The sequence below is a fragment of the Lagopus muta genome, chromosome 2, assembly GCF_023343835.1.
Source record: "Lagopus muta isolate bLagMut1 chromosome 2, bLagMut1 primary, whole genome shotgun sequence".
Taxonomy (NCBI): domain Eukaryota; kingdom Metazoa; phylum Chordata; class Aves; order Galliformes; family Phasianidae; genus Lagopus; species Lagopus muta.
In genome coordinates this window covers 92247314-92272400 of record NC_064434.1, presented here as the reverse complement: position 1 = coordinate 92272400, position 25087 = coordinate 92247314, and the positions used below count along the sequence as shown (strand labels likewise).

At 43.7% G+C, this 25087-nt stretch overlaps 1 protein-coding gene across 3 annotated transcripts; it reads right to left on the bottom strand.

The window, feature by feature from the left end:
- Positions 1–28: 28 nt before the first annotated feature.
- Positions 29–25087, bottom strand: MIA3 (MIA SH3 domain ER export factor 3). 3 transcript variants are annotated; one of them, XM_048937887.1, is made up of 29 exons: positions 24905–25087; positions 24115–24248; positions 18842–18928; positions 14918–17864; positions 13665–13946; positions 12782–12894; positions 11759–11890; positions 10580–10601; positions 8554–8642; positions 8325–8402; positions 8123–8233; positions 7254–7325; positions 6952–7056; positions 6053–6175; positions 5820–5943; positions 4933–4982; positions 4747–4837; positions 4482–4620; positions 3588–3689; positions 3432–3492; positions 3292–3327; positions 3133–3200; positions 2670–2767; positions 2391–2522; positions 2135–2203; positions 1931–2007; positions 1713–1784; positions 929–1091; positions 29–571 (listed from the first exon to the last, which is right to left on the bottom strand). In XM_048937887.1, exons 1-29 carry the CDS (start codon positions 25047–25049, stop codon positions 252–254), a joined length of 6042 nt encoding a protein of 2013 aa, XP_048793844.1. In that variant the 5' UTR covers positions 25050–25087; the 3' UTR covers positions 29–251. The 3 variants fall into 3 exon arrangements, with proteins under 3 accessions (XP_048793844.1, XP_048793845.1, XP_048793847.1); XM_048937888.1 differs by having other exon boundaries at positions 1713–1781; XM_048937890.1 differs by lacking the exon at positions 1713–1784.

Below are 25087 nucleotides of genomic sequence, written 5' to 3'. Positions count from 1 at the left end.
TTCCGTTCTATTGCACGTTTCGAGTAGATTCAAGTCCATCACAAAAAGGTTCTTGCAGCCCAAGAGGATGGATGAGTTTAAGGTGATCATAAATGTTTGCAGCGACCGGATAAAAATTACTCCTGAAAAAACTGAGATAGACTGAAATGAAACAAATGGCTTCAACTAGAGAACCAGCCACCGTTTCTGCAGCGCGCAGGAAGCGCACGGGAGGCCGTTCCACTGAGCTGCTGACCAACCGGAGGCTGCAGTTAGGGCTTCTGCACAGGAGGCTGTGTGTAGTCTTTCGAGGCCGCCGGTGGCGGTGCAGGGCAGTCCCTGGGTCCTGCTGCAGGCAAGTCTCTGCTCCGAGAAGGTGCGTAGTCCCTGGAGGCAGGCGGGGGTAGCGGCGGGCCTGGTGGAAAATCGCGTGGGCCAGGAGGAGCCGGGGGTCGGAAATGAGGGGGCCCACGTCTGTAGCTTCTGGGATCCGGAAAGGGCGGCAGGGGGCCGGGAGGCAGATCTCTCATTCCTAAGGGTGGGCCAGGTAAGAAATCTCTTGCAGCTGGCGGTGGTAAGGGAGCACCACAAACTGGAAGGAAAGGAGAAGGCGGAGTTAAATTCTACTTGAACCTGACTCATTCTTCATCTCTGCATTCGTTGGAGCGGCTCTGGGGTAGGTCACTGCCACATGCAAGACTGCAGCAGTCGTTAATTCTAGTGCCTGTTGGCTGCTGGTTTCTGTTACAGCCTAATCAAGGAAGAGCACCTTGGCGGGATGGAGACTTGGGGAGACACTCACTCATTCAAACATTTGGAGCAAGACAGCTAAACCTCATGAGGCATGGGAAAACTGGTGCTACCGGATGGCATTCCCAGTTCTACAGTACGCTTCTGAGGAGCTCAGTGGGGAAAAGTTCCGTTTGAGCACAAGGCAATGCAACTGTACCTAGGGGCACAGGGAGAGGTCGAGGCCCAGGCCCGTAGTGTCCAGGAAAAGGAGCTGGTGGTGGACCATAGTTAACAGGTGGTGGAGGCAGAGGTCCCATCACTGGAGAGGTCATGACGGGCGTCCCAGGGAAAGAAGGTGGGCCTTTGGGACCAACGTTAACCTGTGTGAGATGAGGTTAATATTCCAGCATGTTAGTCACTACCCGAGGAATACCGACACCGCTGAGCGCCGCAACCACTCACCACAGGCCAAGAGATGGAGGGGGAGGTGGGGGGGAAAGACATCCCCAAACTCATTAACTGAGTAGAGCATAAGGAGGTGTGTTGCATCATCATCCCCTCAACCAGAACACTGTGTGCACTACCTAGGAGTGAACAGTTTGTGCATCTTCTCAGATGACAAATTTTCCAAGTACAGCTTTAGCTGGAGAGTGATCACTCTTGTGAAGCATCCTCAGGTGGATACCCCTTTGGTGGAGGGCCTGGCACCCAACGTTAAATATGGAATGCAGTTAAACACACAAGAGTGCTTAAGATTATCATTGTCACGCTGAAATGAAGTGTTTCCCTGCAGCCCTTAAAAGAAAAGTCTAATTTCATTAACTCCATTTAAAACAAACAAACCACAGCCAGGAGGTGTTCATCATTAGAGAAACCTTTGAGACAGAAGTGTCAGCCTTTAGTTAGTTTAGCAGTGTTTTGTTATTGAGCAGTTCAGAACACCAAGCCTGTTATTCTCCACGAAAGCAGTGCACCACCATGTTCAGCCTCTGAATACTCACTGTAGCTGGTTCAATAGATGAAGGTGAATCAGTGGTTACACAGGGGGCTTCAGGCTCTTTGGGAGAGGGCTGCTTTTTTTGGGGAAAGGGGCAGACATCAAATAAAGTAGTGACAGGACATAGACAAGACAGAACATGACACAGTTAAAGCAGCAGCAGAAGTACAGTGAATCGTGTATTAGAAATGTTTCCTGAAGGTTGTTTCTTTTGCAGCTTACCGCCCTATCCTTTGCTGTGGCAGGAGAGGAGGTTCTCGGCCCACTGCTGATCAGGGATGCTACAGCAGGCCCAAGATCTGCAGAGAGAGCCACAAAGGCAAGTCTCAGTCACGCTTTTGGGAAAGGAATGTGGTTCTTCAGGTTCCATTTCTGAACGGAAAGATTGAGTAGACTGTGCAACTGGGGGCAGGCCACGTAACTTACCAGGAACGGACATCCTTCCAGGGAGCTCTGGTGGCCTCCGTGGAGCAGGGGGGCCATCTACCACTGTACCTTAAGAGAAACAACACCAGAGATTCTAATCAACACGTGCCCGAGCTACTTTAAATTAAAATAAATCCATTTGTGCGTTAACAAAGCAGGTATCAATACTTACACGACCCCTAGAATCAAAATCAGACCTTAGCATTCTTTGCAGCGTGTAAGGTAGGCGTGACAGAAAGGAACCCTCTCTCCTTACCAAATTCAGCTCTTGATCCTTCCCTCTGAGGAGCAGAAAGGGGCCTACTGGGAACTTCCATCATCTGTGTGGGTGATGGATTTCCTCCACTCACAGGAGATGGACCAAAAGAACCATCTCTACTTAAGGGCACTACATCAAGTAAGAAAAATCAACAAAGAAAAGTAAATCACACTGATTTCATTACTATATCATAGCTGTTTTTTGTTTGTTTGTTTGTTTTTTTAAAGAATAAGCTGATTCTAAGACCAGAGTTTTGGGAGAAACAGGAGCACTTACTTCGTCGTGGTGGGACCTGGCGATCAGGTCTGCCTGGGGTTGGCTTTACAATTAGAGGTCTTTGAAGCATGATGGTTTTTTGGTTCACTTCCATTAATCTAAATTTAACAAATAGTTTTTTAACTTATAATGTATAATGACTCTCCAATATTTTTATATATTTTATATATTACTTTATATATATAATATATTATAATATATTATAATTACTATATATATTTATATATATATATAGTAAAATGTTTGAGCTTACCAAGTAATCCTATTTCTAACCATCAAAACAAGTTAAAAGCTTAAAGTTCTTATTCATATGTGCACCACACGGTATACAAGGAGGTCAGACCGAGCTCTCCTTCTCTCACGTTGTACAGAAACCAGCTGACCATGCACCTTGCAGAATGTTAGCTCCTCCTTGCCTAAGAAATGATCCCAGAGCAATACAACCAGCCTGTACTGTACTCACTTCTGTCTCAGGTTGGCCGCTTCTCTTTTCTCTTCAGCCAGAGCTCTCTCAGCAGAGCGGGCAATAAGCTGCCAGGGAAAATTTTGCCAGCTGCATTAACTGCACCAGCCCAAAGCCAAATACAAAATGTTCGTATCAAAAAGGGAAGAACACTCTTACCCAGTTGTCGTGTGCTTTTTTCTCATGAGCAGCAATCTTAAGAAGAGAATAAGTATATTAATTTTTTTCTTCCAACAACTTGGTTTCCAAGAACTCATTACAGAGCATTAGAATGATGCAGAAATTGGCAGCTAATGTACCTGGTTTTTATAAGATCTCTCTGTTTTTAGCAATTCCTCTTCCATATCTTGAATCCTCTGCCTTTATAAAAAGAAAGGGAGGGGAAAGAGGAAAATTAAATGAGTTTTCTTCAGTAGCTGAAATAAAGAAAAACAGCTTTCAGAAACCAAAGTTACTTGTAAACTTTCACTTCCTCGATAGCCAGCACGGCCTTTTCATCTGCAGCAGACAACTTCTGCTCCTTCTCCTGGCGCTCATACTCTTCTTGAGTTAGTTTTCTACACAGGGAAAAAACAAAACCAAACAGATTAAAAAACAGAGTATTTCACCATCCTACATCTACTATGCAATAATTTTTCACACCCTTTTTAACCTTATACTTCACTAACTGTATGGTTTTTGACATTTCTCTACAAGTACTGAGAAAGTTCCTAATGTCTTCCTCTCTTACAAGAGCTATCCCACAGCAGTGAAGCCACAGAACTACTCACAAGTGAACTACTCCTAATGCACAGTTCAACTCACATGTGCAAACAGCTTCCCAGAAAAAAAATATACGGGTAGCCCTAAACTCAAATCAGTCAACACAGTAACAGGCAGTCTCACTTCCTACAAGTTTTGGATGGAATATAAATCCCTCAGTTAGAGAGGACGGCTTCTGTTCTTGAAAGCTGGGCTCTCCTTTTCCTCTCCAGGATGTGTTTATTACATCTGGATCCTGAGGTTATAAGATCAGAAGCTTTGGCGCTGAGGTACTGCAGAACCTCAGCTATTGAGATTCTCCCAGTGCTGTTTCCTCCAACCCCACACACCTGAGCCTTACATCTTTCGATTGCTTCGCCATCAGAACCTCAGTCTTATAGCATCTAGCTGAAAACATCCCTGAATGTTTTCCCCACTAAACCAAGATTGTATTACAGATATCTCAGTAAGAAAACAAAGCAATACATGAATGACAAATGAATACAGATACACAAGTAGTTCTTCAGTGCTAGTGATTCATTCACCTCAGCTATCAACATGAACTCAAACAGTTTAGTTATCTCGTGGAAGAGTGATTGAAGGCTTACTTCTGAAGTGCCATTTCTTTCTGCTGGTAAAGTTCACCAAGAATCTCCACTTTCTGCTGTAGTGTTTTACATTCATTTTCCAGTCGAGCTTTGGCTGACTGCAGTGAGGAGGAGTCGTGTTCTAATTTTTTTATTTGCTCTGTTGGAGAAGCAAAGGTAAGTGAGGAATTTGCAACTGGAACTGTTATGCACCTTAGGCGATCTGTTTCTTTGAAAATCAGAAACAGAATTTCATTCTAAGCAATTTTTTACTAAGTCTACCCACCCTCCAGCTCATGTCTTGCTGCCACTTCATCACTCAGCTTGGACTGCAGAGAATTTCTGTCTTCTTCAACTAGGGATAACATAGTTTTTACCTGAAAAAAAAAAAAAAAAAAAGTCAGCAGGAAGTTTACAATCTCAGGCATAGCAGTAATGAAACTGTATTTATTCATCCTCTTGTGTAGCATACCCTGGAGGCATCCATCATCTGCTTAATCTGAGTCTTCATCTTCTCATTATCTAGAAGAGAAAAACACATTTGTTTTTGGTGTTTCTTAATCCCAATTCCCTGGACTCTACAGCTGTTAAAAGTAACATTCCCCACCTTTCAATGGCAGATAGGTCCAAAGAAAAAAAGGCAGGGAGTTGTGTAGGAAACAAGACACAATAGTAATTCACCCCCGAGCATAAGGGAACTTGTAGAATTACTCCAAAAAGCATTCCAGAAGATTGCTCCGTGCAGCTTTTCTTTCTAGCCACCAGTATAACATCAGTGTGAACAGTGTCCGTTACTGGACACAGTTTGTGAAATTCAAGCCATGAGAATTGTCATCCTAATTACGTTGTATGACTAGAAAACTCAGGAGGCTGGAAGGAGGGAATCAAGACACAACAGAGTGCCCCAGAATCACAGACATTGTGAACCTGTCCAACATCACGGAAGATATACTTCCTAAATAGTTTTGCCAACTTCTGTTTCAGTCTTTCAGATTAAAAGACACCATTACCTAAATGGATCCTGAGATAACTAGGATTCTTGACTAAAAACTTGTATTAACATAAATGTAGCACAACAAGGCAGAGATTTTAGCTTTCAGAATGGTCTTAATTGCTAGCTTCTATACAGTTATCTTTAGAACTGTTCATTACATCTACAACACACCTGAACAGCAAACTAAAAACAATGATGGACCTTTTAAGCATTTGGCCATTCAGTACTTTGTGTTGTCTGAAGATCAACTCTTGCAGCACAAGCAGCTACACGCACTGTTCTCCTCGTTCCCCCCATGAGATGTATAAATCACCTGATGTGCTTTAGCTGCTACGTGCCCCAGCCAGCAGGTTGGACTACTGTACCTGGCAACTCTCCATTGGCCAGATCGTCTCTTGTGCTCCATTCGAGCCCTTCACCGTCCTTCTTGGCTTCAGATGCTGAATCTGTGTCAAGTTGCTTCAGCTGCATAATGCAGTTAGTTAAAACCTAGTACAGAAATCAAAGGATCACTGAAGGAGGACTGCTCTGCGTTTTGTAAAGTATACTGAAGTATTTTACAACGCGCAATGTTTAAAGCTTGTTACAAAGAACCTACTTCAATTTCGTTTTCTTTGTAGGCAAGTGCTTCTTCTATGTCCTTCTGAGACTTCCGATACAGTTTGATCTGCTCAGTGAGCTCAGTGTGCCTCTCACTCCAACCTTCAGCTTCTTTTAGCAGCTGTATGAAACACAGAAGCAAGACAGTTTTTTGGTTTATTTTTAGAATGTGTAACAGAAGTCTGTTTCACTGCCACCTCCTCAGAGATCTGATCATCACAGGCCACAGATGAAGTGCAAACTTAATGCTTCTGACACACGCTGCCGGTCTGCTGGCAGAGCTGGATGCTTAAAACCTTTCTGCAAGTTACACGACGAGGTGATTTTACAAACTTGATGCCTTCTTTAATATTTCAACATCAGAAACAAACACTCCTACACATCAGGATATCAGGAGTTAACTGCAGCTCAGAGATAACTGCATCACCACATTTCTTAGATCAGCATTTGTGTCACATACGGAGAATGAAAACAGAGATACTGTCCACAGAGATACTGCCCACAGAAGCACTATCATGGCATTTCAGGGCTAAAGGGGATCTGCATTAACTTTGCTTCAGAATTGATTTTTGGCAACTCTTTGCTACAACATCCTTCAGCCCTGATCCCAAGTAGCAATTTCTTGATCACACAGCGACCATCAGATTAGTACAAACCTTCTGATCAATTACTGACAAAAATCGAATCAATGGAACTGGCATAATGGAGATGTGTGGCTTGTTTGCACAAACAGCTCGTGGGGCCCAAGGGGTTTAAATTTAATCTTAACATGAAATGTGAGATTCTGCTGTTAAGAAAACAAAGACACTGTGAAGATATACTCAAGAAAACCAGGAGTAAAGTGCTAGAGTTTAACTCAAAGGAGAAACAATGTTGCCTCCCCTGGGCAGAACCTACTTGCTCTTTGCTCTTTTTCAGCCTAGCATTCTCTTCTTGCACATGCTGAAGCTCTGCTTTCACCTTTTCTTCACTTAATTTAGATTCATTAAGAGCTATCTGCACCTGAAACAAAAAGAGGCATAAAAAAAACACTGTAAGGGAGTAAGAGCTACGTCTTACCTGCTAACAGAAAAGAAGGCATGCACGCACAGACAGCTGAAATCTGTCAAGCTAGCATTTTCTATCAGGTTCTAGGTAAGAGTTTTCCTGGTACAGAACTGACACCTGTGACTGTCAGAAGGACTCAGATAATGCTTTACCTCTGACAGCTCTGCAGAATGCATACTGAAAGCCTCTTCAAACTTCTCCAAGGACTTCTGGGTTTCAGAAAGCTAAGTAAGAAAAAAAAGAACAGTGAGCTCTATTGATCTAGTAGGGAGCTGAGACTGAGTTTATTATTACAGTAATCTGTGCATTTTGGAAGCAGAAATGGAAAATCAGAGCACCAACACATTTCCATTCAGAGCAACCATCAGACTAGAAGCAACACAGTGCTGCCTTCTCAGTGAAGCAAGGAACAGAAACACAGTGCACATCAGAACCAACTTTCCCCCCTGACTCAGGCTGTGCGTGGCAGGGAAAGCTCCCTTTAGACCTACACAGCCCAGAATGGAAGTACCACGTGTTGCTGCCATTAGCAACAACCTTTGATCAAAACACCAAAGAACATGTTGGAACTTATTACAGCAAATCAAACTTTGAAAAAGGGAAGAAAAAACATAGTGTGTGGTTTTGTTTTGTTTTTTTAAGTACCACCTCTGGATGCAAATTAGGGGCAGCTTAGAGATTCTCACATTTGTTACAGAATTACACGTTTCCTCTAAGCACAAGGAAACCTCTCTTACCAACCTAAAAACTTCAGCCCATACTGTTATGGAACTTCCTGGCTTTGGCTCAAAATCCATTTATGTGTGAAAGCACAACCACAGAAGTTGATAAAAATCTTGTAAGAAAAAAGACGAGCGAATCTCCCCCTTGAACTTGGAATGAACCCAAAGTTTAATTCCAGGTCTTTCTGAGGTGGTTTATCTCATTTTCTCTACCTGTATCTGTTAACCAACAGACTGTGAGCAGTTTGTAGGGCTCACTTAAGGTAAGGACAGTGCAAGACAGGTGTGACTGCTCTTACTTTTTTCTGCTTCTTCGCATTTTGTTTTCTCTCTGTGTCAAGCATGGTGCACAGACTCTTTATTTTGTCATCTAGCTGATGATTTGTTTCTTCTAGCCCTTTGACTGTGTCCTACAAAAAAAAGTATAAGATCAACTAAAGCAAGTCATTTCATGAACATTTCTGGTGTCAGTACAAATGTAGACTATTGACTGCTCCTTACCTTAAGCCCTGCAATTTCATCTGAGAGAATGCTTTTTTGTTCTTGGGCCACTTTCATCGATTCCTTTGCTTGCTTTATCTAAGCACAAAAACAACCACCCGAATTGAGGACATTTCAACACAATATTCAGTAAGAATGGAAAACAAAAATACACTAGCCATTGCACTGACTGTGCCATTAAACCAATAACCAAATCAGCAAGCAAGGGGACAAGAACCTAGAATGATACCTTTTCATCACATTCTGAAAACTTGTCTAACATTTCTGTTTTTTCTTGTAGGAGGTTTTGAATCTTCTCAGCCAGTTGCTTTTCAGTCACTAGAAAGAAAAAGGAAGCTTACAATAATTGTACTTCACATACTGGGAAAAAAAAAACCAACAAAATCAGAGCTATCAGTTCAGGGAGCATTTGTAAGAAAGGACTACAGCACAGACCAGGAGAGTTGTCCACTTCCTCCTAATCAGCTCATTCTGCAGGAGTCTGAGCACTTCCAGCTTTCATTTAAAGTTAGGACTGAAAACAAGACAGTAAAGCTTGTTAAACACTGATGCAAATCATTCAGCTCTTGCATCTGCTTGGTGGGAGCTGCTCACAAACAGCACAGCTAAGCAGAGTGAGGTGCTGGCGACACACAGAGGAGCTACTTCAAAAGAAGTGACAGTCAGAATGCTGAAGACGTCTCAGACTGCTGCTCTGATAGTCAAGGAGATGCAGCTGCCTTCCCTGAACAACAACCTGTTTCTGTAATGCTGAAAACTGCAAAAGGTCAGCAAAAGTAATGGGATGAAAGCTCTGAAAGAACTTCAGTATGCTCAAGGAGCTGCATGGCTTCCTAACAGACACTATTTCTGGACACCTGAAATGGCTGTGATCAAGCAGCAGTTGTTTAGACACATACTTTGTTTCTCTCCAACCAACCTTTAGGATACATTCTACATCACTGCAAAAAAATAACTGAAGTGCAATGAATTAAAGAATTGTCCAATTAGCATTACTTTATTTGAGCACCACAAGCCCCACGTGCTGCACAGCAAATTCTGCAGCACAAACAAGAAGCACTGGTTGCTCCAACCACATCCTACACACTGTGATGGCAATTGCTGCTCCTCCCTCCTCTCCTCTCCCACACAGGGGCTCCTGGCAGAGAGGATCCTCAGCCCTTCTGCTTGCAGGAGAGGAGGGCAACAAGGGACTGCTGAGGTACAAAATGCTTTCCAACACTTTAAGGGCAGGAATGCCCAATTAAATTGATTTTCAAGTTAACTGCAGTGACAAACAACGAGTAATAGGTTACAACTGGAATCCAGAAAATAAGATCTTTCAATGCATTTTTGTCACCGCTAATGTTCTTCTATTTGTATAAAGATTTTTAGTGACATTCATTTCATCGTGCTTGAAAAGCATGCATTTGCTCTTAGCTTTAGCAGTTTCTATGTAGTATCATACGAGAAAATATTTTGAGGAAAAAAAGTTAGACCTATGTTCTTCATTCTTTTGGAGAAGGCTGCTAAGTAATTTCTGTATCAGCAGTACAATTTTTCCCCTCTCCAAAAACATCTTTTTTTCAGCCCAGAAATCTCCTAAGACAGACTTTTTCATCTCACCAACCCGCATGAACTGTATGAAAGAAAACTGCAGTACAACTGAAATGAAACTACAGAGTACTGACAAGTAAGCAGTATGGTTTGTGGTGAGGAAACACGGCAGAGTTAGTGTGAAGACAGTTCTTTCATATTTTCATTTTGTATTCAAATACAAATTGCCCCACTTTAAATTCTTTTTCTACTGAACACAAGTCAATTGCACACACTTCCAACTACATGCATATTTAGATTGCATGTAGGAAGCCCTTCCTAACTGCACAGCAGCCGGTTTTGGGCTCCCTGCAACCCTCTAAATGACAAGAGAAGCACCAAGGAAAGGAAAATTCACTGCAAGTCTGAAAACCAAACATTCTCCCCCACTGCCATCGTACCAGTTAACCCAGGGATCACATTTATGTTGAACCACACTGAGCTTTCCCTTGCCTGTTCTTTAATCCACAGGTGTGGATCACACTGTTTCTCTTAACTCAAAGCATATTCAAAATCCTCACTCAGGTAAGCAACATCTCCCAGCCCAGCTGACTCCATAACCCTGAACTCAGTGCTCTCCTTGAAAGGAACTGAAGATTAACACTTGGTTCTCTGAAACAACTTTCCAAACTTTTAAGTGCCTCAGTAGGAAGCACACCAAAAAGCACAGAGAAACTCACCTTGATACATTCTACTCTTCACCTATAGAAGAAAAAAGAAAGTAGTCATAAGTAATAGAGACGTTAATATTTCCTATGGAAGCAAGTTGCCATGTATACACAGATTAAAGCAGCACATGGAAAGTACATCCCTTCCTGCCAACTGGAGTTGAGTAACACTACAAACAGGCTTAAGCTGTTTTCTAATAAAAGCTTCTAGGCTAATGACCTGTCCTAGAGCCTAAGCAAGTATCTGTTTACTCAGACACTAAAAGGATAACAGTAAGTGGCTGCATCCCATGAGGAATAAAGAAAATTAAACCGCTTTGCAAAGAACAATCATGAATTTGCTAACATAAAAAAGCACACACCTCACTTCGATCCTCTGTTTTCACAGCAATTGCTCATTTCAAAACACCAATACAGGAACTCAGAAGATTTCTTTTTTGTGCTGTTAAAGCACAACAGTATTGGGGAGTTGAGACTGATCTAGTGTATTAGATATCAGAACTCAAGTAAGGAAAAAAAAATTAGCAATTTTGTTTCAGATAATATTTGGTTGTTAAGCAAAGATGAAGTATTTCACAGACTTCCAATGCATATAATTGAAAAGGATATCTATAAAATAAACAGTCCTAAGCAATTTTCACCCTCAGAGATACAGTGGTACACCTGAGAGCTACTGATGGCATTTATCTTTCACAGAAGGTTATCTGTGCATGAAAGAGCAGCAGAACACAGAGTGAGGAGCAGAGCATGGAAGGGGCTCTGTGGTGAAAATTACTATCAGGTTTTTTGGTTTCTAAGCATGGTGCAATATGCAAGCATGGGCAATATGAAGGAGTATTAACTGCTTGTTTTGAAGACTGCCAGCAATGGGCTCAAGTACACGGAAGGCTTCTCACACCAGAGCTATGGTGATCTTTTCTTTCCTCAACCTTTTAGGTTTATACTGCATTCTGCTATTTTGATTTGGAAGCCATCACTTACAAGGAAATCTTCAATACATAGCATAAAAGGAACACCATCTTAGTCAATAAAAAAAGTACAAATTTTAGTAACAAGCTCAGCATTTAACTGATACTAACACTCTACATGGAAAAACCTACTGCTTTGACATCCCCAACGCCAAAACAGTTTGGTGCCACAAACAACAGTCCCTGAAGTATCAGCAGGCTCACGAGCACGAGGTACACTCACCGAAAGGCAGGTTCTCCAGAAAACGATAGCAAGTGTGGCCATCCCCACTAAGGCAGTGACAATGACAGGCTCCCATGGAAGCCCGTGGAAATCAGGCCCAGGACGGATATCCTCAGGCAGGGTGGCAGCCAGCTGAAAGCCAACAACACAGACAGCAGTGAATACGTTTCTGTTAAGCACGCAGTAAAGTAAGGGCTGACAAGTAAAGCGAGCAGTCTGACAAACGTTTCTGTGCCTCTCGCAGAGCCTGAGAAGCATCTAGAGCTTTCCCGCAATTCTTCTGTATGAAACCGAAAACCGAAGAGGAAGAAAACCACACGGCAGCTCGGCGCTTGTGTTTCTGCTCAGAAGTGAGAGCGTTTGCAAGACAGCCGGCAACCCCACCTGCTAGCGAAGAACACACAGCCACACACACATCTGGTTACAAAGCACCGGCAGCCACCCGATCCCTTTCCACACACAGCCGCGAGGCCAGAAAAACAGGGGAAAAAATACAACTTTGCAGCCGGGCGTTATTAAGAAAGCGGCGCCGACAGCTCTGTAATTGCCGCTCACCCTTGTCACAGGGTCATATGCCATCTATCTCGTGATACGCCTTTCCCCAGAGGCCCTGAGCGAGGGCTGCCACCGACCAGCACGGCTCTCCGCGTCGTGCGCGCACCGCAGCCGACAGCAGTTCGGCGCGGCCCCGAGACCCACGACCGGCGCCCTGCCGCAGCTGTCAGGCGCCACGAGCGGCCCCCCGCCGCGCTGCGGGATCCCCCCTCGGAGCCGCCCGTCCCGAGGAGGAGGGCTGAGGCTCCGCGCGCCGCCCGACGCAGCCGCCCACCCGCTAACGGCCCACCGGCCAGCCGCCCGGCGCGGCGCGCCCCCACCTGCAGCAGCCGTTGTGCCGGGGGCTCGGCGCCGCCCGCCGGCTCCATGGCGGCGCCGGCCGACTCGCAGGCACACGTCAGCCCGGCGCTGCCCCCCGCCCCGCGCTACGTCATCGCCGCGCGCCGCCGCCGCCGGCCCGCCACTCACCTGGCGCAGCAAACGGCGCGTCGCCCCGCTCGGCGCTTCCCCTGAGGCGCCGCCTCCTGGCGGCACGGCGCTGGAGTCTGGAGGGACGGAGGGCGAGACGTCCGGAGCGCGGTCTGAAACACAGCAGAACGGCTGAGCGCTCAACCCCACCAGCCGTTTAAACATCGCTAGGGATCTTTATAGGCAGGTTTCGCTCAGAAGCTGCTCGGTCGCGGGGCGGCACGGTACCTCACGAGGTACGAAGGCTAAGCGAGGCGTGCCTGCGTTTCATCTTAGTGCTCGGCAAAGCCTCAAAGTGGAATCAGAGCTGAATGCAGAGCAGCAAAGCCGAGCTGAGCACAGCGAGCGGCCCACAGCAAAACAGAGCGAGAGAAGGCGGCAGCAGCAGGATCCCTCCTTGGCACACACTCCAGAAGGGCCGATTTCTCCCCCATGGCAGACCCAAGTCAAATCTTTCCAAGTCATGGATTTAAAAGAACAAGACAAGATCGTGGTTCTACAGCCCAACGGCCAAATCACCAATGCCTTCCGCAAGTGGAGAAAACCTGGGCTGCCAGTCATTGCTGCTCTCATATCTGCTGCCACCCTGACACAGCCCACCAGCCCCAGCACTGAGCTCCGATTACGGTGCTCACAAGAGAACATTACTCTTCTTGTTTCTAAAGAGCAAAAATACAGCAGAAAAATCTTTACCAAGGCAAGCGGCAGTTACACAACAGTACCACTAGAGGGGATGTCAGCGATTAGTAAAAACTACCAGGCTTACACCAACATTCAATGAAAACATCAGTGAAAACCCCTGCAATATCCCTCAAAGAACTATTCAGCCAATTCACTCCTCTTTAGGAGCAAAATAACAAAACAACCGAATTCAGAAGGTTACCTGGAGCAGTATCTCCCTCGGCACTCTCTCCTGCACCAGCTGCCTCAAAGGAATCAGCCAGCAGCAATTCTCTTTCACTGTTGTACCCATCTGCAGCTTCTCTGTCATCTGAGAAGATGGCTTCCTCATCCTCAGGTGGAATATTAACAGCTGCTTCCTCCTCCTCTTCTATAGGAAGAAATGGCCTCTTGTCTTCAAGCTGCTGAAACTTCTGACTGCTCTCATCAATGCCATGTAGGTTTCTGACAGGAGCTGAGTCATATTCAGCTTCTTTTGCAGCACCTGTGACAGAAAGACAAGAATTTAAGCATTGAAGTGATGTGTAGTTCTTGCTGGCAGCTGTCTCCAGAGAAATACTGCATTGACAAAGCTTTCTTGATACTTTTTGAACTTATACAAGAACTTATACTATACTTGAACTTATATGAGTTTCAGTGCTGTCTAATTAAATGTCTCTCTGGAATTTATGCAGAGAATCAACCACTGACCACACAGTGAGATATTTTTACTGGTTTTGATGGGACTTTATAAGAAACCATATATTGAATATTTATTGCTGTGAAAGGAATCTTGCTAAGAGCACATCTTACCACCTTACATATTAATTAGATAATAGCAAGACTATAACAGACTCAAGGACTGGTTCTAATCCCACCAAAAGACCAGTTTGTTCAGTATTTATGTTTATACACACACTTTTATGAATGTGGACAAAAACAAGATGGTAGGAACACCCGAGATTTAGGCACATAGATTTAGTGCCTGAAATTTGCATTAGTCACTGCACGTCCCATAATAGGGTAGCTAGTTCAGAAAAGACTGCTCCAAGCATTCTAGCAAATTCAGCACATTAGTGTATGAATCCATAACTTCTTGAAAGAGGAGTTCAACATCTCCTCCTAGCCATGTTCATCCTCCGATCCCCCTCTCTTACACAGAAGCTGGCCCACAAGAACAGGCACACTGAATGCACTGTTTTCTCACAGGATTTCCTATCCAGAACAACAGCAAAAATATGCATTAAAAATAAAGGAAAACACCAGCAGATTCTGTAGGGCCTCTTCCAATTCTGCTCCCTCACCCTCTTAAAGCTTTTTTAGAGTACACAGTGTTGTTTAGGATATAGTTTTACTTCCACTTTATCAATTTAAATGCCAAGCCAGTTAACAATGATTTATTTTTCTTTTTGGTCTTCTTATGCAGAACAGAAAGCTCTCTCAAGCTCTCCATATACATGTGTTCTGATATCCTACCTTGAGCATGCAGCTCATCTTCTTCCTGTTGTAGAAAAGAAGCAAGTGGGACACTCTCACTAGCAGATGAGTATTTACTTCTTAAAGAGTATATTAATTCTTGAATATCGTCCATCAGTGCACTTTCTTCATCATACAAATCCATTTCTTTTACCACCTCCTCTTGATTTTCTGCCACTCTGGAATCCAGGACTTTTCCTACAACATCCATAATGCTTGAGTCTGAAGACTTAAGTATCTGGTCCAAAGCTTTTTCTATTTCTTCATTGTCCTGGCTTGCCTTTCGAGCAAGCTCCATCTCTATCTTCATGTCCTGAAACATGGCTTCAATCCTAATCACATTTTGGAGCCCAAGGTACTTCTGTAGGCGTATCACACGCTTTTCATCAAGGAAATCTCTTGTTATTGTGAGTCGCTTCACAGACTCACTGTAGTCTGTTACAGTGTCATTTGTGGCTGCTGACATGTCAGCAGGGCTGGGGAAATGTGCAGAATGTTGGTGGGTGTTTCTTGTATCCTCTGAATTTTGAATCTCTTTTGAGTCTCCCAGTGAAATGCCCTCTGGGAGATGGTCTTTCCTTTGGTTCAAGTCATTGCTGTCCTTTCTGTCAGGAGATTTGAAAATATATTCTTCCACAGCTGATGGGTCCTCAGCTTCCGAAGACTCTTTGTTGTCTCCCATGGCATGTTCAATCTCATCTAATTTGGTATCTTCACTCACCAGTTCATCAACCTCTTTGTTTCCAGCCTCATGTGCATCCTGCAGCTTGCTTATTTTTTTAGTCTCCTCAGAAAATGAGTTTGTTTCCTCTGCTGTTTCATAAGTAGGATTTGCAGTTCCTGAAAGAGCTTCGCTCAGTACTCCTAAGTCAGGATTTGTACTTCTAGTTGTCTGAGCATTACCCTGAACATTTGCAAGCCTTGCTTGCAACAGCTTTGCACTTGCAGCGTTCTCATCTTCCAGTAGTTCTTCCTCTTGCTTCAAGTCAGGGTCTTCTTCAGCATCTGGCTCTTCAGACTGCAATTCTAGCCATGGGGCTTTTTCTCTAGCTGATCTTGTGCCAAGATTTCTGTCCGAGTCTTCATTATCAGTATGAACAGCTCCTTGCTGTGCAGAATTCTCTGCATTAGTATTCTGTGTAGCACTTTTTGATTTTCCTTCAGGGGAACTTTTCTCAATACTTTCTTCAAATACTGTCATCTTGCCAAGATTTCTTGAAAGCTCTTCTTTCACATCTGCCTCTGAATACTCAGTCTCATTTTCCCATGGCCTGGGTCGTTCAGCAGCTCCTCCGTGGCTTGGGTCTCCCTCATTTGCAGAGGTTTCTTTCATGTTCCCCCTCGCTATTTCTGGTTCTTTCTTAACAGAGATGGGCTTTTGATCTTCACGATCAGCCTCCTCTGTTTGTTTCAAATCTTCTTCCTGTCTCAGGACTTCTTTTTCCACCGCAGGCATTCCTTGCTCCAGTTTGTCTTTTAGAAGGTCAGTATCTCCTGCATCACTCTGAGATGCATTTTGTACATCTTCCACTGGTTTTGCTGGAACATCACCAGAAGGCTCATACTTAGCTTTTTCTTTCTCCTTCATAACTTCCCATAACTTTCTGTGCTTAAAATTACTTTCAGAGCTCTCCTTCAAGGTGTCACCCTCAAACTTTTCCTCTTCCTTCTCTATTTCAGCAAGTGGCACTCCTTCTGGACTTTGGTTCACATCACCAGCAGGTGGACTTAAAGCATCTTGCTTACTTTCAACAAAAGATTTGAACTTCAGACCATCTCCTGGACCAGGCAAAACACGAGGATCAGGCACAACTGTACTCTTCAGCTCTTCAGGATGCAACACCATTTCATCAGTCACGAGCTGCTCTTCAAACTGTTCAGTTTTGTTTGTTTTTTCTTTTGAATCTGCGTCACTTGCACCTACAGGTTCTCTTCTAATGAGCTGTTTGGAGAGACCATCAAGTTGAGTTGCTGTTGGTGCTTCTCTCTTGCTGACTGGCATCGCTTCATCCCACTTCTCCTTTGTTTGTTCGGATTCAAACTTGTCCATATTTACACTACTGCCCGACTTCTCATTCTCACTGAAGGCATCCTCGGTAATTAATGCATCTGAATCACGTTCTTCCTCATTGTCTCTTTGGTTGTGTAGCTCTGTAGCACCATTTGCATATTCATCAAGTTTATGATGTTTTGACTCAAAGCCATTGCTTTCATCAGCTTCTGAATCCACTAGGGATATGCTTTCTTCTTCTGTCATAAATGACAGCAAGGGAATTTCTTCAAACTGATCTACGAAGTCTGACTCCTCCTCTGCATCATGAGCATTAATGCTTAAATCTTCATTAAAATCATTTTCCACTGATGTAACGAGGCGAGTCACTTCATCATCTGATACAACAGCATCAGCAGTTGAGCCAAATTTTGTTTTCAAGTTCACAGAGAGCTCTCTGTTTAAAAGCGTATAGGCATTGATTTCTTCACTCTCTTTGTCAAGTTGGCTAGTTTCACCCTGAGGAATACTAGAGTTTTTGGTATTTTCACTTTCTAGCCCTTTTAGATTCTCACTTAACATTCCTTGTAAGTGCTCATGTGCAATTTGTTCTCCCTGAGAGATTTCTTCATGACTATTAACAGTGGGGTTCATCTCAGCTTTTTCAGTTCCTTCTTTAAGAGAACTGTCTGCCTCCTCTGTCATGGCAAGGGCTTCCTTGTCTTCAAGTCCTGTTAGTTTGAGATTGTCTGTCTCCAAAGCATCATGGAACACTACTGTATCAACCTTTCCCTCCTCTTTATCTCTTTCAGTTCTTTCAGCTGGTTTTGTCCCTGGATCACTTGATTCAGCATCCCTTTCATTTGCTATCGTCTCTTCCGATGACTTCAAAAGTTCATCCACATTATAGTTATCAAAATCATCTCTTCCGTCTTGAAAGCAAACAAAGTCTGTTTCCTGAAACAAAGAACAGTATGTAGTCATAATTACTTATTTATTTTGCATTTTACAATGATGAGACCCAACCCTCTTGTTCAGCTACAGAAATACAGAGATACAGCAGTAACGTTATTAATCATGCAGAATTCCTAAACTCTTTCAAATCAGTTGAACTTTTGCCAAAGGACTCATAAAAACTTAAATAAAAAGAAAATGGCTTGATCTCTTCCAAGACCTTCTATTAAAGAACAAAAGGGAAGCCAGCAATGGACTCAACAGTGTTTTGATTTAATCATCACATTAATTAAAAAGAATTCAGAACAATTCTATTGCTGACTGCTACTAAGGAGAAGAAAGCAAATGTCACTGTCCCAAGCTTTATTAGCTGGTTTCTCCTCAACCGACTGAGCCCTCCAAGCAGGAGCTGCCTGCCACACAGTTTCTGAAATAATAAACTGCAGCACGAGCCACTGAATACAATTTATCAGGTTCTGAAGCTGCATCTGTAGCAGTAGTTCTGCACTTACCAGCTATTACTATGACTGAGTGTCATTTGCGTAAGCTTTGAAGGATCAATTCTAAAATCAAAAGACCAACAGCACAATGGGTTTTGCTTGTTTCTGATAGCACTTTCAAACTTCTGCAGTTGGGAAAATAAACAGTTCTGAATACACAGCAAACAACTTATGTGTGCCAGCCAGCAGCATTTCTAGAACTCAACCAAAACAAATTTTATTTTAACAAAGCATCATTATTCAAGAAGTGAAACATCAAAGCCCAGAATTTGAGCTGCAGATTGCAGATGCATATCTATACAAACATTTCACCTCCCAACACATGCTTGAACATACTTAGTTAGCTGCTTACTGAAAAAAAAAGAGTAACTGAGGATTGCTGGCACTCCCCATTCTCCTTCTCAGTGATTTTATTGAATGCTGACGTAGGAAACAGTAAAAAGCCCAACTAAAAAAGCAATAACAACATATAAGACTTACTTCTGTTGGTAACTCTAGCTCCTCATTGGTATAATTATGATTTATTTCAAGTAAATCCTTTGGAAAATATCCAAAATCACTTCCAATCTGCAGGAAAACAAAAGCAAGCAAACAAAAAGTGGTTTAAAAAAAAAAAAAAGCTTCTGAAATTATATGACTGTTAAAATCCTAATTACAGAGACTGTAACAAAAGCATCAATCTCATTCTCAAGTATTTCTAGATGAAAATTAACACCGTGACTAGAAGAAAAAGGTTAGCAACACCTTGTTTATACAATAGTTGCCATTGATTTTATGCTCACATTTCACCATAATTTTCTGAAGTCACTAAGTTTTATGGCTTGTGTTTTAAAGACCAATATATAGAATTAGCAGAGTTGGGAATGAAACCCAAGCACTGCAGCTCACACGTGCTTTAACTGCTATCCTATGCTCTCCCATCAGCACCATATTTGCACCAGGAATGTTTTCAATTAGTAAGCAGAAGAGTGCCTCTGTGCATGAATGTAAACCTTAGTAGTCAATATTTCAGTAAATATACTCACTTTGAAGTTCAAGGCAAAAAGTGGATGTTAGGAAAGCTCAAAACTGCCCCTGAGGTAATACCACAGTCTATTTTAAAACCTGTATGGAAAATATGCCCCCTTCTGCAACGTCACTGTCGATCTGCACTGAGCAACAACTGGTTACAGATGGCTGTTTTAAAGACAGGCAACATGCTACGCCAATGCAAACAGCAGAAGACATGAAACTCCCTTATCACTAACAGGATAAGATCAATACTGTACTGCTTGCTCGAGAGCCCTGACAACAGCTGTCAAGAAGCCAATATTAAAAGCATATTATCGCTACACAGATTAGATAGTTTGGGCAATTAGTGCCCAGAGGACACACCCAGAAAGGTACAGGGTTCCTGGAGGCCAAAAATCTGGAAGAGAGAAAAGTGTTGGTCATTTCTTGGCTTTTAGTTTTGTCCATTTTTGTTGTTGTAGGAGGAAGAAGACAATTGCCAATTTGCATGACATTGCTTTGGGAAGTGCAGACAGCTAAAAATCAAATCAAAAAGGAAAAAAAACAGGAAAGCAACTGCGTTAAAATAGGTAGGAATATGCAGGCAAGTATTGCTACACTGATATTACTGAAACAGGCTCAACTGGACTGCAATCTTCTGAATCTATCAAGGCAGAGAGAAAAATCGTACCCGGAAGATAACACTTATCAACATTTTTTTAAACTATGCAAGCAAGGTAAGTACTGGTACATAGCAGGATTTCCTTCGTTAGCTATTTCCCACTCAAAACCTCTCATCCATAGTTTTGACTGCTAAGTTAGAGACAGGGAAAAAGATCTGTTACATCCCCATAGGCACAACTTATTTTGTGAACACACCACAGAGACAACCAGTTATGCTCTTACAGAAAAGATGCAGGCTTTTGTCCTTGTGCTGCATAGTACAGTTTTATTCTAACCTGACTTATTTCTCTCCATGAACTTGTATTTCAGTTTTAAATGACCTTTCTTGAAAGCAAAAGCTTCAAAGTAGCCCTCTTACAGACTAATCTCAGTGACTACCATTATAATTAGACATCACAATTTGAAACTCATTTGGTGTAATCCTAGCTGCTGACCATACAACTCCTCTGCAGTGACCCAGTTTGCCATTTATGTGGTTTAAGAACCATACAGGATCTGCATGCCCCAAATTTTATCTGTTCCTCTCCCTGCAGGTCCAGTCTTGTACAGGAAAATAATGCTCCATTGTGCAAGTGAAGGAAACACTCCTCATTCTACACAGACATGATAGAGAAAAGGCATTGGGAACACCAAGTAAAGAAGGGAGATGCACCCTTCAGACCACTTTAAAAGACAATTTCACTCCCTTCCCAGATAAAATGCTCTGGGGGGACAAAACCATGCAGCAATGCATACAGCATCTGTCCCCTCCAATGCCCACATGTGACACCAGCAGCTTCAGCAAACACTGCTGACCAAAAAGCCAGCCCCACACACTGACTACCTCCACAAGACAACAGTTAGTTGGAAAAACAGGAGTTCAAAGGTTTTTCAATCTTAAAACTCTACAGCACTGACATCACAAGTACTCCAAACTGCCAAAAGAAGGAAGCAGATATGGTCGGCCCATTCTGAACGCTGGCAACATCAAGGAATACAGATGATGGGAATAAATTCCCTCGTCCTCTAGGACCTGAGAGACACGTTTTCCTGGCTTATCTGAAATCTAAATTTATCCCACCTTCCCATTCTGCTACCCTATGCATGAGATTGGGAGGAGCATGATCCACAGCAACGTCTATGTCTTGTAACATAAGGCCAGAAATAGTTTTCTCAACATTGAATCAGAGCAAAAAAAAAAAACCTTTGCCATAAGATGAAATAGCCTTTTTCAGCAAGAACTTGAAGTGTCTTTGCTGTAATGTCTTGCTAAAAAGGATCAGTTTTGAATTACCTACATAGCTTTGGTGCTCTGGACCCTGTTAAAGCTGAGGGCAGAGTGCAGGTGAGCTGCACAGGAGAAAAATCTACATTGCAAAACACAACACTGTAAACAGTGAGATGTGAACACTAAAGAGGAGGATAGCTGTGGAGCAGGATGTGTGCGTGGGGCAGTGACAGCACCAGATATGCTCCACCTTCTGGTTATGGGAAAACCTCACGTATTTCCTTAGAACTGAGTTATTCATGAAATTCATAATATAAAATCACAAATTAATAATGTTTGTGGAATACTGCCCTAGCGTTTGGCTTTGCTGTACTAGTGCCAAAAGCAGCCTGCCATGTCACGTGCAGAATATATACTACAGCTGAGCTCCAGAAATTTTTCACATGAAGAATACTGAACTCAATGGAAATTCTGCAAAAAATAAAGCATACGAGGCTGAGATCATAAAATAAAGGCTCTATTTTGTTACATTACAACATGTTTGCCAGCACAGGGCAAAAGATCAACAACAGCTTGAAAAGGGTGGAGTGAATTTTGCAAAGGCAAATAAAGCCCAAACCCAACTGATACAGACTGTTCAACCTTAGTGAATCCTTCCTTAAGGGATCATCTCCCTCCAGGTCAGAAATGGTGCTGTAATTCTCATGGCTCCTCAAAAACAGCTCCAGGACTATAGTCCGTATTTCTAACTCATCTGAAACAAACCCCAGCATGCAGTAATCCAAACTTCCCACGCACACATTCTCCTAACCTCTGCCTCCATCTGAAGGTCACAAAGTGAAAGCTGTCTCTTGAATTCATAGTTTCTGTTCGATTCTAATAAATCATTTCCTCTAAAATTCCAGCAAAGGGAAGAAGTCAGTAGGGTAAACACATGTGATCAAATGACACGAGCTCACGCAGCAAGACACTAAACAGGCTGTGGCAGAAAGAATTTGTTTGAACGCAGAGCCCACTAGGTAGCCTGATTTTAATTAGCCAGCAAGAGCCTCCCCTTAGCTCCAAGACTGCACACAAGAGACATGGCTGGTCACCAAAATCAAGCTGCAAAAGCTGACATAAGAAGTCACGGTGCATGAGAGAAACCACAGCACAACCCACAACTGCACGACTGCAGGGTCAGCAGCAGGGTTAGATGTGCCAGTCCCCTGCTGAATGTGCATGGGGAGGCACTTCTGGTCCCTCCACAGCATTTGCAAGCTAGTTGCTCTATTACCAGCTGAGCATCAGCCAGCAGGACAACCAGAGAAATGAGAAAAAGAGACTGAATTAGCCCGTGATCATTATAAGAAACGCAGAAAAGCATGTAACACAATTAAAAATGACAGTAAACGATTGGAGTTTCACCATTCCTCTGGACCTGCCAACTTCAGCTTTTTCTCGTTAAATGTGGGGAGGAGAAACCCCTTCTAACTTGGAGACACACCTGGCATGAGCTGCCAGTCGGTGAACAGGGTTGAACTGCACATTAACACAGCAATTACCTTAAAGCTGCTGTTTGATCTTACAGTCTGGACTACACCTTGTCAGTAGGAGATGCACAGTTGGCCCCACGTTACCACTCCTCATCTTAGGAACTGGCAGCTCTGCAAACCCGCACCATCTAATTAGCCAGATTATTTATGGCCCAGTACATGTCAGAAGAGAATTACCAGCGCGATACAATTATGAATTTTTCTTTAACTGCGTGCTGCAGCTTTCTTTTCTCTTCTATATTGTTCTAATTGGATTCAGCTCCTGCTGAGAGCTTGCCTGTCCACACCCAGCCTGAGCAGGTCAGAGAAAGCCACGCATCCTGCTCATCACCAAACCACCAGGCCCTCAGCACACGGCCAGGTGTGGCTTCCACCAGCGTGCACCATAGTGACAGGCAGCTGCCTTCCCTGGACAGCAGAGCAAGGAGCGAGGTGGAAATAAACAGTTCAGACACAAGAAAAAGGTGTGGGAGAAGCAAGGGCAGGAGGTAACACGGAGATGGAATAAACAACCTTCCAGATTTTCAGTGGAAGCCCACAAAAACGACTCCTCCTCTCGGGTATCGCAGCTCTGCTTCTACCAGACAAATAACACGCACAGCATTAAATCCCAGAGGAGTTTCTTGGTGGTTGTGCTTTATTCATTTTTTAAAATAACTCTAAGCTCACACCTAGAGAAGGGCTTGCTCCATGAATACTCCTTTCCCTTTACTGCTACCTGCTCAGATTGCCCAAAGAAAATGACAACTCAGATACGGTCACTATTCTGCAAGCTGCTACAATGAGCCACTAAATCTGAATGACAGACACAGACCTCTTAAAGTCCAATTTACCATAATTCCTCTTAATTTTGTTACTTTTTTTCCCTTTAATTCCACATGTAGCTTAAAAAACAAAAAAAGACAAGCCGGCTGGCAGCAGAATACTAAGAAGAGGAACAACATTAAGACACATTTAAGGGACAATCTTTAGCAAGATCACACTAAGGGCAGAATGACACCTCCTCATGGGTAAACACAAGTGCAGGCTTAAGTCTCACTAGATGAGATGGGAAGTTCAGCTTCTAGGTAGCTCATGAGCCACCAGTTCCAGTGCTGCAATGCAAGTCCTTCAACACAAATCTTTCTAAAAGAAACAGTTTTTAATCCCGTGTTAGCATGCCTTGAGTTTGATGCAAATGCAGCCCATTTCACATCAGCCTTGAGATCAAATGGCATTCATCACACTGTGTTTCCAGGTGAAAAACTTGAGTTTTCTTGTACAAAGAAAAACAAACAAAACATTACGGCAGGAAAATATCAAGAAAAGCAAGAGAACAAATGCTTTGCAGCACTTACACTTCCAGCCCAAAGTTCAGTTGACATTCCTATTAGTTTGTAATACACGTATATTGTTTCTCCTTTCTTAAAATTTACAAAACGACAGTCTGGACCTTGAAAATCCTTCATTGCTTTCCCTCGGCACATTAGCTCTGTATAGAGAGAATAAAAAGAGTATTACTTAAAATAATAACAATTAAAAAAAAAAAACAGTCTTATGACAGGAGCCTTGCCTAATTGGCAGAAAATAAAATCTTGCCACGCTCACAGGGGTGAATCTCAGGTCGAGAGATGAAGATGTAACAGAAAATATCAGATCGGAGATAAAACGTAAGCTCACCGATGGAGTGCTTGATAAAACACTTCAGAATTACATCTGAGAAGAGCTCTACGAGGCTAATTATTAATATTAAATAAGACGGGCTGAAACTCGTCTCGTAGCGAATAAGGCTCACGCTATCCAAAGCGTACAAAATACCCGGAGAGCACAGAAGAAAAAGAGCCGATGTGCTCTGAAACTTGCCGCGGAGGACGAGCTCGGCCAACGCCGGCGCCCGCGGCGCGGTACGGAACGCGTCCCACTCGGAGCGGCTCTGCCCCATCCCCACGCCAACACTCGACCCCACGCGGGCTGACAGAACGGAGAGCCCTCCGCCGGAACTCGACATCGACACGCATCCCGTGGGCGACCGGACCCGCACCGCCCGGCACTCCCAGAAGCGCCGACCGCCCCGCGGGTGCGTTTTTCTGCCCAGCGCGAAGGAAAAGAAGGGCCCCCGCCGCCCGCACCGCCCCGCACGGCACTCACTGCTGCACTCGGGGTCGGCGCAGCGCTTGCGCTCGGTGAAGCGGCGGCTCAGCTCGGGCCCGGCGGCGCAGAGCGGGCCCGGCGGCGGCAGGAGCAGCAGCACGGCCAGGAGCAGCCGGGGGTCCGGCGGCGCCGCTGCGGCCATGTTGGCGGGCGCCGGCGGCAGGGAGGGAGCAGACACGT